The sequence below is a fragment of the Lytechinus pictus genome, chromosome 5 (genome assembly GCF_037042905.1).
Source record: "Lytechinus pictus isolate F3 Inbred chromosome 5, Lp3.0, whole genome shotgun sequence".
NCBI classification, from domain to species: Eukaryota; Metazoa; Echinodermata; class Echinoidea; order Temnopleuroida; family Toxopneustidae; genus Lytechinus; species Lytechinus pictus.
Window position 1 is genome coordinate 47,932,762 of NC_087249.1, and position 13,875 is coordinate 47,946,636.

The following is a 13,875-nucleotide window of genomic DNA, read 5'->3' on the forward strand; positions in this document are numbered from 1 at the left end:
TCCCCAATTTCTCTCCCAATCGTTTCTAATCTTTGAAAATGTTGTGATCACCTGAATCCAATTCCTTAATCTTCTTGAATAAAATGTAAATAATTTTAAAAAGGATGTTTTATTGTACTCTCTCAAATCAAAATACACATTTACATTCCATAAGCAAGTTGTACAAATTATTTGAAACATGATTATAAATTATACAATAAATCCATATCCCATATAATTATACAAATTATACATCAAAATTCAAAGATACTGGAAATTACTACTGATGCGTTTCAGCAATTACAAAATGAATTATTAACAAAATGTATGAAATGACAAGAGAGAAAATAAAAATGATAAAAAGTGATGTTCTACCTCCCAACCCCCCCCCCCTCCGTCCCCAGGTAAGGTAAATATTGTATTTCGATCTGATTCTTAACGCAAACATAAATACCAAAAAGGAGAAGTTGTGGTTTTAAAATTATCATTCTATCTCAAGAAAAAATAATGATATTATGAACAACAACATAATGATAATGTTGCATAAACTAGATAAAGAAACAAAAATGATGAATAATTTCCTCTTTCAAGAGCGCGTCATATTCTAGACGCCATTGGTAGTTATGCATTTAAAGGCCCCCTCACACCTAACCGAATTGCCTAAAATATGCCTTGCGATGGCTGGCGAAAGGCATTTTTTACAAAATCGTTTTCAATGGTAACTAATGGTAAATCATATTTACCCTTCGTGTTTAGGTTCGTACATCTTCTGAACTAACAGCTGCGATTATTCAAATTCGCACGGAAATTTTGAACATGTTTAAAATTTCCCGACGAATTGAAAAATCGTTGGTCATCTGTTTGAATTCGCATCTCTCATTTAGTCTGCGGTAATCGTTCGTTTATCGTTCGTGTGTTTTTGTCGCGCATAGTCCCTCTTCGCGCTTTTGCCAAAGTGGTCCGATCTCGAAAGAACCCGTAACGAAGCAACACGATGACACAACGAACAAGATTGCCTGATCTATTCCCTCGTCTTCGTTTCTAATCGCACGCCATATCATTCATTGGTCACTGTTCCTTGGTCTTATTGGGTTATATCAACCCTTCGCTCGCCTTCGGCAGCAATTTTCTCAAAGAGGTGAACCGAAAAATCGATATCTTTTTAATATCGTTTGTTGATAAAATTTGACAATAGTTACTGATCGCATGATCTGACGGAAATTTTATTTGAATTTCGTTGAATTCGCGTGCATTTCGTTCATTTTCCCATTCGTCACCCTTCGTCCGCCTACATTCGGTCAGGTGTGAGGGGCCTTTAAAGATTCATGTTGACGATTGTTGACGAACATACGAGTGTAGAATCAAACATGATCATGACCTCTTTCCTTCCTGGTATATACCCATCCATATTCCCTTTTCCTCTTCCCCTTTCAAACTACCTCTTTCGTCTTAGTGGCCATGGCGGTGGTTTTTTTCCGGAAGTATTTTTACGTCTCAAATGCTGTTTAGAAGTCTCAGGTTTCCTGTATTCACTCTCAAATCCTGTATAAGCTCGGTTTTAATCTCGGGGATCTGTATTTCACCAAGGTTCCATTATGTAGGCCTAACAAAGCACTTTGTTTTTGGCTGAAAATTCCCAGTTTGTTCACCTCTCGAAAGTATTTCATTCGAAGGTTCCCCCTTTATTATGTCAGCGATGAATCGAGTTTCTCGTGACTGTCGTCATCGCTTTAAGGCACCAGAAATCAAACATGGACCGCAACAGGATCCTTACATTGAATGTTAAATTACGCATGGTAATATAGGTACAGAGGCGTCGATCCTGGGGGGGGGGGGCAGGGGGGCGATCGCCCCACCAATGAAAATATTGGGGGGGCAAACATATCGTTTTGCCCCCCCCCCCCAATAATTCCGCATGTGCAAAAATAAAATAATGAGATTATAATGTTACACAGAAATCAGCAAGCGAGATTGAAATACACAACTCGTTCTTTATCTAAAATCGTGCTCAAAATGTCTGCTTTTCAGTTCTTAACCTCAAAAGAACTCCTGCTTCGATTTGCAACAATCTTTTGTTGGATATATATCTTGTTCTTTATTAAAAACGTCCATTAAACTGTCATTTTTTCAGTTAGAAATGTCAAAATTTTCAGCTTGCGCTTCGCATCTATTGTTCATTTAAATACCCATCTTAATTATTGGTACTCAAAACGCTTAGAATATCAAGCTTTCAGGTCAGAATATAAATAAATTTCAGCTCGCTCTCGGCACTCTCATTATCTGTTAGTGAGATACATGTCGTCCTCATGAGTTACTACAAAAAGTCCTAAACAGGTACCTTTTTCCCGTTTCCAGGTCAGTATACTAAAAAATTTCAGCTCGCGCTTCGCGCTCGCATATTAATTTGTTGGTGAGATATGTGTCTCTTTCTCATGAATCATGTACATATATATATATATATATATATGTAGGCCTATATATATATATAGGCGTATGTGTGTGGGGGGTGGTTTGTTCATTTTGTGTGATCGAACGCCTTTGGAACGTTGATTTATGATTTTGCCCCCCCCCCCCAATCTGAAAAACGGATCGACGCCCCTGTATAGGTATACCTGTTATTCACTTCTATATGCATTCACCTTTTATCCTCCACCACCACCAATATTTCCGATTCCCATCCCTCCTCCTCCTATCCGCACCTCCCATCCTCCTTCGTTTCTCTCCCCTGTGTCTCTTTCTCTCTCATTTTCTTTCTTATTCTTTCTCTTAATCTATCTTTTCTTGTTTTTTTGGCATGACAGCCTATTTTGATTGAAAACAAAATTGTGATTCGCTAATATGATTGTGTTGTGTTTGCCAGAAGATTGTAACCCATTTTTATACTCTGTAGGCACAGACCCTAATTGAGGCTTTGATCAAGGTTGGGTCTTGAGGAGGTTAGAACTTGTTACTTAAGTCTTCTTTTTCGTAACTTCAACACACAATGATTATCTGACTAATCCCATCCCCTGAATTTCAGACCGTTCTGTAGCCTATTTCAACATTTTCAAGAAACCGGGGTATGTTCCTGAAAAGTAATCTCTTCATGTGGGCATGACGTGGTCTAGTGGTTCTGACTCTCGTCTTTCAAACAGAGGGTCGTGGTTTCGAATCGTAGCCATGACGTGTTTTCCTTCAGCAAGAAATTTATCCACACTGCGCTGCACTCGACCCAGGTGAGGTGAACGGGTACCCGGTAGGATTAATTCCTTGCATGCACTGAGCGCCGGTGATGGCAGCTCGAGCTAAAGCCGGGGTAATAATAGCAAGCGCTTTGTATCCTCAGGCAAAAGGCATTATATAAATCCAACTGTTATTATTATCATCATTATTATTATTATGTAGGCCTATAATCATCTACTTCACTTATAAATAAAAACGTCTTGGCAAGATGCCTACTGTAAGTATATATATTTACTTCATGTAGAATCTTTATAGATAAATAAAGTCCAAGCAAAACAAATGCACCTCTAAATATTATAAGCACGGAGAGAATGCAGTCAGATTCATGACAATTTGGCAGAGCTCCCATTAATTATTGAACTTTTTTGTGTCAATCTTAGCAGGATGCTTACCTGGGGAGAAACGAAAGTGTTGTTGCAGACAAGGGCATTTAGGTTGCAGAAGAAATCGCAACGGAAATTTTTTTTCCTATCACTCTCTCTCTCTCTTTCGATCCGTTTTCTGTCTTTCTTTCTTTCTTTCTTCCTTCCTTCCTTCCTTTCTTTCTTTCTTTCTTTCTTTCTTTCTTTCTTTCTTTCTTTCTTTCTTTCTTTCTTTCTTTCTTTCTTTCTTTCTTTCTTTCTTTCTTTCTTTCTTTCTTTCTTTCTTTCTTTCTTTCTTTCTTTCTTTCTTTCTTTCTTTCTTTCTTGTCTTTTCGATCCCTCTCCTTTCTATACCATTGTCTTTTCTTTTCGTTTCTCCTCTCTTTCTTTTCCCCCTCTCTTCCCCTCTCCTTCCTTTTCTATCCCTTTTCATTTCGAATAAGTATATTGGAGCATTTAGGACTGATTGGCAGTGAATAGATTCTTTATGATATAGGCCTATATTTGTGTTTGGATAGAAAATTTGTTTATGTCTTATTAAAATGTACCTCATCGTAAAAATAAGCTCGAAAATGTACAAAAATATACACTAGTATTCTACAAATTACAAACCCAGCACTTTGGATAAGTTCCACACATTTATATCAGTGGGTCAAACTTGACTCAGAATAGCATTAGCTGGTGCATGTGTCAGATCTTTCTTGCAGCGGTAAAACGACTAGAAAAAATGAATTTGACTAGGAATGATCACTTGATATTTGAGTAGATACAAGTCAAAGTAAAAAGGAAAATACATCGTTCTGACTCAGAATCGAGTTGATTCTTATCTCTGATGCTATTCAGAATCAAATATTCGGGATCGACAATATAATATTTCATATTTTGCAATTAAAAACACAAATATATTACACTTTATACCAAACTTGCATCGACAAGGCTTCTACAAACCATTCTTTCAAAATTAAACTAAGAACTTTGAATTTACATCCGATATTGATTATTGTTTTCACTGAATTGCGTGTAAGTCTTTCTCCTCTCTTTCCAAATGAACGATGTCATCAATACCTTAGTCTCTTGTTCAAATCAATATCATATGTGGCTTACACTTACATAGTACCGATTTGTGTGATAGGCACTTTCAAAAAATAAAGACGAGATATTATAACCTTGTAGATAGGGAATCAAATATATTAATGGAGAAAGTTCTTTGGAATATCTACTAGAAAATGCCTCCATAAATTCCATTTCGGATTTAGCATGTTTAGTTCATATATGTTAAAATTACAACAGATTCTGTCTAACATGTCTAAGTCGACTTTCAATAAGTCGAATAATCGCCGAATCTTAAGCAATGTTTGAGACTAGAATATAAAAAAAATGTGTTGACAGCATTTTCCATATCTTCTGTATAATTTGCCATAATCGAAAAGATATCTGTGGTCCCAAAGGGATTCGACTTAGGAAGAGTCACCAGCCCCGATGAACTAGATTCTCACGACATTGCTTTGCACAGTGACTATAGGATTCTTTATTGATTTGACTTGGAATGATCAATCCCGTTCCACAAGAAGTTTTGTTCTAGGTGTATCTAAATTTAAATTTAATTACGTCTCCGAAGGTATACGAAAAGAGGATGGATTGATTTACTATCAAATGAAAGGTAATGTGTTTGCGTCATGCCATGTGTTTAGCATGTTTAATTAAGCTCAATATATGCATTCGAAGCTCGCATGACATCTAGCTGGCTGAACACTTTATACAGAGGAAATTATTTGTATATATAGCTTGTATCCTGGTTCAGAGTTCCAGAAGTCGGTGATATACCTGCATATTTGTCGCCACTATGAACGATAAAAGGCTATATGAGGCGACATCTACATAGTCCTTTATTAGATTGGACAAACTTCAAAAATTGTTTCATGCTGTACAGTCACACCAACGAAGCCGACTACAAACCGACCTATGGTATGCCATTGGAAATAACGTAATTTAGCCTTTAGTCGGTCTTGAGTCGGTATCATTGGTGTGGCGGTAGCGTTTTCAAGCAATGTATGATATAAATCTTACACAGATTTTTCTGGGGGATGTATCTAAGTTTACTACACTCTATAATTCATTTCCAAGATAAGTCTATTTATAAATTTCTGATAAGAATTCCTTGATGTGATCCCCTATCTGGATGGGAGAGTCTTCTTGGAGGAAATGGTGGCCCTCGCACCTGACCTTCTTCTGGTTCGGCCATTCTCCGGTGGTCCTCTCGATCCAGTCACTGAAGAATCCAGGAGTGGCCAGGATGCACAGTTTGGGTAGATCCGCCGAGTCATTGAGGAAGGCGTTGTAGGCCGTAGCTCTGACGATCATTTCGTCCGGGCCATCACCCAAGATGGGAATCTCGCGAGGCCATGTCAGGGTCGGACGCCGGTCCTCCCCGGGGTTCTTGAAGGGCTGGCGGTAGGCATCCATCTCCTCTACCCGCAGCTTCCGGATGACGGCGAAAGGGAGGAGCTGTTCCACGAACACGTTTTGCTTCAGGACCATCTCTTCACCGGCCTCGGAGCGGATACCCTGGAAGGTTTCCCGCAAGGTGCCGTCAAAGAGCTCCCATCCTGGAAGGGCTTGTATTATACTCTCCATATGCACCAGACCTTAAGGAAAGGACAATGTTCACAATTACAATCGTATAGGACTACGCATAGTTTGGCGGTGACTTTGCTCAAAGACAACCCCTCCCTGGATATAATAAAGTCCATCAGAATAATTGTAATAGAATTTTGTTTTACGTAACTGACTAAATGTAGTGTCCATAAAAACTTCATTAAAATTTCCGTTATTCACATGTTATTTTATTTCATTTTTGATTTATTATAAATATATGTCAATACTAGTTGGTTGTGAATTCATATTTTGATTTTGGGTGGTTAATATGCCCCCTAGCTACCCCAAACAAATTTGAAAATTTTTATTTTTTAAATGAAAATGTTCACAAATTTCACCAAAATTGTGTACGAAATTTTTCAACTTCCCTCAAGAAAATGAAAAAGTGTTCCAATGAAAAGCTCAGTTTCTTCGTTCCCTCGATTTTGAGTTTCTTCAAAAAAAATTATGCATCCCCCCCCCCCACCCTCTGAAAAAATCTTCATACGGCCATGAGCAAATTATCTTTTTATGTGAATCAAGAAATAAATCTCCTCTTCTAAATATCTTAATTTGGACAACACTTGTAAACGCTTGAAAAGTTGGTGAGCATGCCTCTGTACAATCTAATATTTATCATGTTCATTGATTCAATGTAAAACACACAACAAAATATTGTAAAAATGTGAGCACCTTTTGAAAGAAAATATTGTATCATGAATATGTAATTTCACTGTAAAAGATTTTTTTTCACAGTGAGTATGGCTAAAAATTCCATCGGATTGTTCTGATATTCTGAAAATATTGAATATATGGAATAACAATACTATGATTGTCCGAATCCAGGATAGTTTCTAAAAAGAAAATACAGAATTAATTCAAAACAGTATAAAGTAAAGAAAAATAAATTAAACAATTAAGTATTAATAACCTTTAAAAAATTGCTATCACAGATGGGAAACATCTATGATAAATAAGTTTCCACTTTATGTTTGAAATAGCAGATATATAGATTCACAAAATAACAAAATGCCAAAAGAAGGTATTGACTAAGATGAATAGTATTTGCCATAAATGGAAATTGGTTATATGCTCTGATTTTTTTAAATAAATACTTTAAGTTGAAATGTGGAACAACCAGTTTTCATCTATGTATGCATACAATCTCATGTAAAAAGAAGAAGAAAGGTGACTTTTATTTCAGTACATTGATGTATTTATTGTATCATTCACTCAAACAGCACAGACCACGGATTATTGGCCACAGATATACGAATGGCATGTGGTGATACAATTCTTAAGACATGAAATTTTAATTGACAGATTGTACAATGAATAATACTCAAACATTAAAAACATCCAATATGTAGATAGTGAAGTAGACATAGGCTTGTAAAACTAGAAAAAGTGGAGTAAATAATGACTTCATAGCTTGTATAGAGAGAGTAGTCATTTTCAAGTTTGACAATTTTGAAATAGAATGATGATATAATTATATTGATACGAGAGAAAAAAAAACAAGTTGTGACATTAACAAGTGGAATGCCTCTGGCCGTCTCACCTGCATCACGCGATTCAATATAGCAGCAGTGCTGATTTTGAAAACTACTATAACTCGCACAAGATGTTCAGTGATACTTGGTTACTCTTATTTCCACGTTTTATGAACTAGACCAATACACTTATAGAGATATGATGGCAATTCAACAAATACCCCCAACGTGGCCAAAGTTCTTTGACCTTACATGACCTTTGACCTTGATCATGTGACCTGAAACTCGCACAGGATGTTCAGTGATACTTGATTACTATTATGTCCAAGTTTTATGAACTAGACCAACACACTTTCAAATTTATGGCTGTAATTCAACAAATACCCCAATTTGGCGAAAGTTCATTGACCCTAAATGACCTTTGACCTTGATCATGTGACCTGAAACTTGCACAGGATGTTCAGTAATACTTGATTACTATTATGTCCAAGTTTCATGAATCAGATTCATAAACTTTCAAAGTTATGATGGTAATTCAACAGATACCCCCAATTCGGCCAAAGTTCATTGACCCTAAATGACCTTTGACCTTGGTCATGTGACGTGAAACTCATGCAGGATGTTCAGTGATACTTGATTAACCTTATGTATAAGTTTCATGAACTAGGTCCATATATTTTCTAAGTTATGATGACATTTCAAAAACTTAACCTTAGGTTAAGATTTTGATGTTGATTCCCCCAACATGGTCTAAGTTCATTGACCCTAAATGACCTTTGACCTTGGTCATGTGACATGAAACTCAGGCAGGATGTTTAGTAATACTTGATTAACCTTATGGCCAAGTTTCATGAACTAGGTCCATATACTTTCTAAGTTATGCTGTCATTTCAAAAACTTAACCTCAGGTTAAGATTTGGTGTTGACGCCGCCGCCGTCGGAAAAGCGGCGCCTATAGTCTCACTCTGCTATGCAGGTGAGACAAAAATGTCCTAGTTAAACGTAAAAGAATATTTTTTGAATTATATTAAGAACGAAATGGAAATAAAATACATGATTCCATTCATTCACTTTATACAATTATTGCAGTCATTAAGCATAGTTTAAAGTGCTTGAGCTAGTATGACCGCATAATCACAATTGGACGAGCAATTGAGTGGATCAATTATGTTTTTACAGAGAGTCAAGATATTTTCTATTTTTCAAAAGGAAGATTTTTTTTTCCTTGTATAATTACTTGATAAACACTGTAAACATTTTCCGGAATATTAATATGAAAAGAGCATTCATATGACTGTCAAATGAGAAGAGATCAATATTATTGTGTATATTAAGCGAGAACATAAGAAATAGGCATGTTTATCATGCAATTTACATTAAATATTTTTAAGATGTATTTTGACCTTGGTTATGTTTCTTTGAAAAACTAATACGAGGAGATCTGTAACTCAATCGATGAAAGTAACATCACTATTAGCAATTTTCTTCAGCCTGATTTTCTCGGAAATGTTTAAAAGCTGATGGAAGAATGATCAGGAAGTAAATTGAAGAAACTTCGATTTATGTTTAATTCATTCTAGATAAACTGGTTGAGCACAGACATAAAAATTGAGAACTCATTAGGCCAAAGGTGCTGTAAATAGAAAATAAATATATATTACTATCATTTCCCTTACTTTTTTTTTCATTATTTATAATTGCATCTACTATAAAAAAAAATATTTTAGGGTTTTGAAGCTTCGACTTTTACCCTTTTTCATTTGGATATTTATAAACACATTCTACAGCACCGGAATCGCTGTTCGCCTATTCTCATTTCAATGATCTGTGTTCATCTTAATTTATTCCTACATTGCATTTACCTTTGTTATGTTAAACGGTTGTAAATTCCCGGTCACACACTAGATATTTTTTTAGGAACGAATGACGAGAAAGAATGCTCTTTCATAAAATAAGGGCAAGGTTCAAGCTCTTTACAGATTTAACGTTCTTACGTAAGAAATGGATTTCGTAGGAGACCCCATGGGAAAGTCCTACTCTCCTTTGTTATGTGTGGTATTTATGTAGGGAAACGCAGTGCGAGTCTCTTGTCTTGTTCAGGTGTTGTTTTGGCGTCGTCTTTTATGTTATATGTCTTGTTTTGTCTTGTATTTATGTTTTAAAAAAAATCCCTCCGATGGCTTTTATATGGGTTATGCTATGTTTCGATCTATGAATAGTAAGTTGAAAATTATCTCCGTAAATTGTAGGGGTCTGGGAAACTTGCAGAAAAGAAAAGATGTATTGAATTATCTTAAAAGTAAAAATGCTGATATTTGTTGTTTATTAGATACGCATTTCGTGCCTGAGATAGAGGCTATTGTTGAACTTGATTGGGGCGGTTCATGTTTTTTTGCAAACAAATCCTCTAATGCTAGGGGTGTCGCGATATTATTTGATAACAAAAATCAGTGCGAAGTGAAACAGGTATTATATGACAAAAATGGTAATTATGCTGCTTTAAGCCTTTGTATTGGACAATTAGAATTTTCTTTGATTTCACTTTATGCCCCAAACGAGGATTGTCCCAGCTTTTTTGAAGAATTAGAGAATATTATATTACACCTAAACGATCCTATTGTAATTATGTGCGGAGACTGGAATTTACTCCAGGATCTTGATTTGGATTCATATAATTACGTTAGATTAAATAATAAAAACTCACATCACAAAGTTACAGAAATGAAAAATGATTTTAACTTAATTGATCCATGGCGATCTATTAATCCAGATTTAAAACGGTATACTTGGAGACAACCTAGTCCTTTAAAACAAGGTCGTTTGGATTTTTTCTTGATATCTAATCAATTACTTTCTTTGGTTTCAAGTTGTCAGATCCATAATAGCTATAGATCTGATCATTCATTGATTAGTTTAGAACTCAAATGAGATAATGGTCGATGTCGTAACAGATTTTGGAAATTCAGCAGTTTACTTCTAAATGATGAGGAATATGTAAAAATTATAAGAGATAAAATAAAAGAAATAACAATGAATTATATTGACAAGAATGAACACAATGAGGCTAAGTTTGAGGATATCAATAAGAAATCTTGCAAATTTATTGTAAGCGACCAGGTATTTTTTGAAATTGTGTTAATGGAACTACGAGGATGTACGATTAAATATGAAACACACAAGAAAAAGGTGATAAATAAAACAGAAATGGACTTAGAAAATAATATAAAACAATTGGAAATTAACTTAAATTTGGTCGGTAATAAGGATAACATATTAGAACAGATAGTCTCGTTAAAAGAAGATTTGGAATCTATAAGAAGAGAAAAACTTAAAAGAAAAGAGGAAAGAGTTATATTACAAGAATTGAAATATGGGGAAAAACCCTCCAAATATTTTTTTAACCTTATGAAAAAACGTAGGACAGAAAAACAAATTATTCAACTGCTTGATAAAAATAATGATGTGTTATATATGGATGAGGAAATAAAACGAGAAGTTCTCATGTTTTATGAAAAACTTTACGGTTTTCAACAGGTGTCAGATTTTCGTGATATTTTGCAAGAACTAAAAGAAATCGAACATAATCCAGTTTCAGACGAAAAAGCAAAAATGATAGAAGGTGAGATCTCTTTCGAAGAAATTCGTAAAGCAATTAACAATTTGAAGACGGGGAAATCCCCCGGTCAAGATGGGTTTACTGCAGAATTTTATAAGTTTTTCATGCAAGATATTGGAATTTATTTATCAAGAAGTTTGAACTCAGCATTTGCTTGTGGAAACTTATCACATTATCAAAATTTAGGAATAATAACTTTGTTACCGAAGGGGAATAAGCCGAGAAACTTGCTCAGAAATTGGCGACCAATTTCTTTACTTAATGTCCAATATAAGATTCTTTCCCATTGTATTTCGAATAGAATAAAACCGTTGTTATAAGAAAATATACACAACGATCAAAAAGGTTTTCTCGCTGGTAGATATATAGGTGAAAATATTAGAATTATTTATGATATAATTTCCTACACAGAAAATAATGACATACCTGGTATAATTCTTTTTATCGATTTTGAAAAGGCATTCGATTGTGTTTCGCATGATTTTTTATGGAATGTACTGCACTTTTTCAATTATGGTGATAATATTATAAAATGGATTAAAGTTATGTATGCTAAATCTACTTCTAGTGTTTTGGTTAATGGCTGTTTAACCTCACGTTTCAACATTAAAAGAGGATGTCGCCAAGGGGACCCCCTCTCTCCCTATTTGTTTATACTGTGTGCAGAGATCTTAGGGATGTTAGTAAGAAAATCTCAACGGATTAAAGGCATAGTTATTGATAAAAAAGAATACAAACTATTGCAATATGCAGATGACACCGTTTTGTTTCTCGATAGTAAGGAAAGTTTGCAAAATGCACTAGACCTTTTAGACATGTTCTCGAAATATTCTGGTTTAAAGGTTAACATGACTAAAACGCAAATATTGTGTATTGGGTCTCTGAAAAAAACTGTTCAGATTGATTTGCCTGGGACTGATAAAACGTTGATTAACATGAAATTCGTTAGATATTTAGGAATCGATTTCTGTATTGGTCTGAAAAATCTCCCTGATTTCAATTATAATAGAGTATTTGATAAACTAAAAAGACAAATGATATCATGGTCAAAGCGTAATATTTCTGTATTTGGTCGTGTAATCCTTGTCAAATCATTGCTTGTTTCACAATTCAATCATTTATTCATGTCTATTCCAAATCCGTCTGAACATCTTTTAAAATCAGTAAATGTGTCTTTTTACAAATTTATATGGAAGGGGAAACCCGACAAAATAAGCAGGAAACAGATTGTTTGTAACTATGAAAATGGTGGACTTAAAATGATCGATGTTGGACACTTTTCTAGAGCTTTGAAGCTGTCTTGGATAAGAAGAATACTGTCAAATTCATGTGAAGAAGTTTCTCATTTAATGTATGCATTTTTGAAACCGTTAGTAACATTAGAATGGGGTAAAGGGGATATATATTTCACCAAACTATCACTCATGGTCCGAAACAGTTTTTGGAAGGAAATTTTTATTATAGTTTCCTCCTTTATTCGAAATGTTCAGTGTACTTCTCTTTTTTGGCCGGCTATTCCTTTATGGTACAATTCTGATGTAAAAATTGGTGGAAAAGGTATATTCTTAAAGGAATGGTGGGACAAAGGCATTAGATTTATTAACGATTTATTAGATGAGAATGGAAAACTTCTGGAAAGAGATGAGTGTGAAAAAAGATTTTCAATCAAAATTCAGTTTCTTCATTATTATTTCTTATGTCAGATTATTAAATGTAAGTATAAAGCTCAGTTGAATACGTGTAATATGAAATCTAATGAACCATTATGCCCTGCTTATATCTTTCATTTACTGAAGGACAAAAAAGGATGTAGACATGTATATTATATCATGTTAAAAGAAAATGATGATAACTTGACTAAATTGTGTAATAGATGGTTTGTCAATGGCATTTCGATGGACACCAGAGATATGAAAAATTATTTTAAAACGATGTTTCGATGTACAACTTATACTACAATGAGGTACTTTCAGTACCGACTGCTAAATAAGATATTATATTTGAATAAGGATCTTGTAAAGATGAAAATAACTGCAGATGCAAAATGCTCTTTTTGTGGAAGGGAAGAAGAAAACGCTATACATTTTTTTTATCAATGTCATGTGGTAAATCTTATCTGGGTACGATTTACAGACTGGTTATACAGTTTAACAAGATTTAGAATAAATCTTTCTGCTGTACATGTTTTGTTTGGTTTCACAGAAAAAAGAAACGATGCTTTAAATTGTTTAATAATTTGGACGAAACAACAAGTATACTCTGCTCGTGTGGAAAAAACCATACCTAATTTTGAGAAAATTAAACAATATATAAGAAAATGTTACAAAAATGAGAGGCAAATCAGTATTATGGAAAACAAAACACATAAATTTGATAAAAAATTGGTAAATTTCGAAAGAATTCTTGTCATTTTGTAATAAGATTTCCGGACCTTTATATGTATTTCTGTTTAATGTAAACATATTTTCATGATGAATGTGCAGTGTGTTTCGGGTGAGAGGTGATCAATTATTGTTGGAGTGGCCTTGTTCGGTGCTCATTTGTTCTTTGCTGCTGCAAGTGTCGGCGG

At 34.6% G+C, this 13,875-nt stretch overlaps 1 protein-coding gene across 1 annotated transcript; it reads right to left on the reverse strand.

The window, feature by feature from the left end:
• Positions 1-4,026: 4,026 nt before the first annotated feature.
• On the reverse strand, positions 4,027-6,205 carry LOC129260151 (coelenterazine h 2-monooxygenase-like). The gene has a single exon (XM_064099112.1). The coding sequence runs from the start codon at positions 6,195-6,197 to the stop codon at positions 5,694-5,696; it is 504 nt and encodes a 167-aa protein (XP_063955182.1). The 5' UTR covers positions 6,198-6,205; the 3' UTR covers positions 4,027-5,693.
• Positions 6,206-13,875: the final 7,670 nt, after the last annotated feature.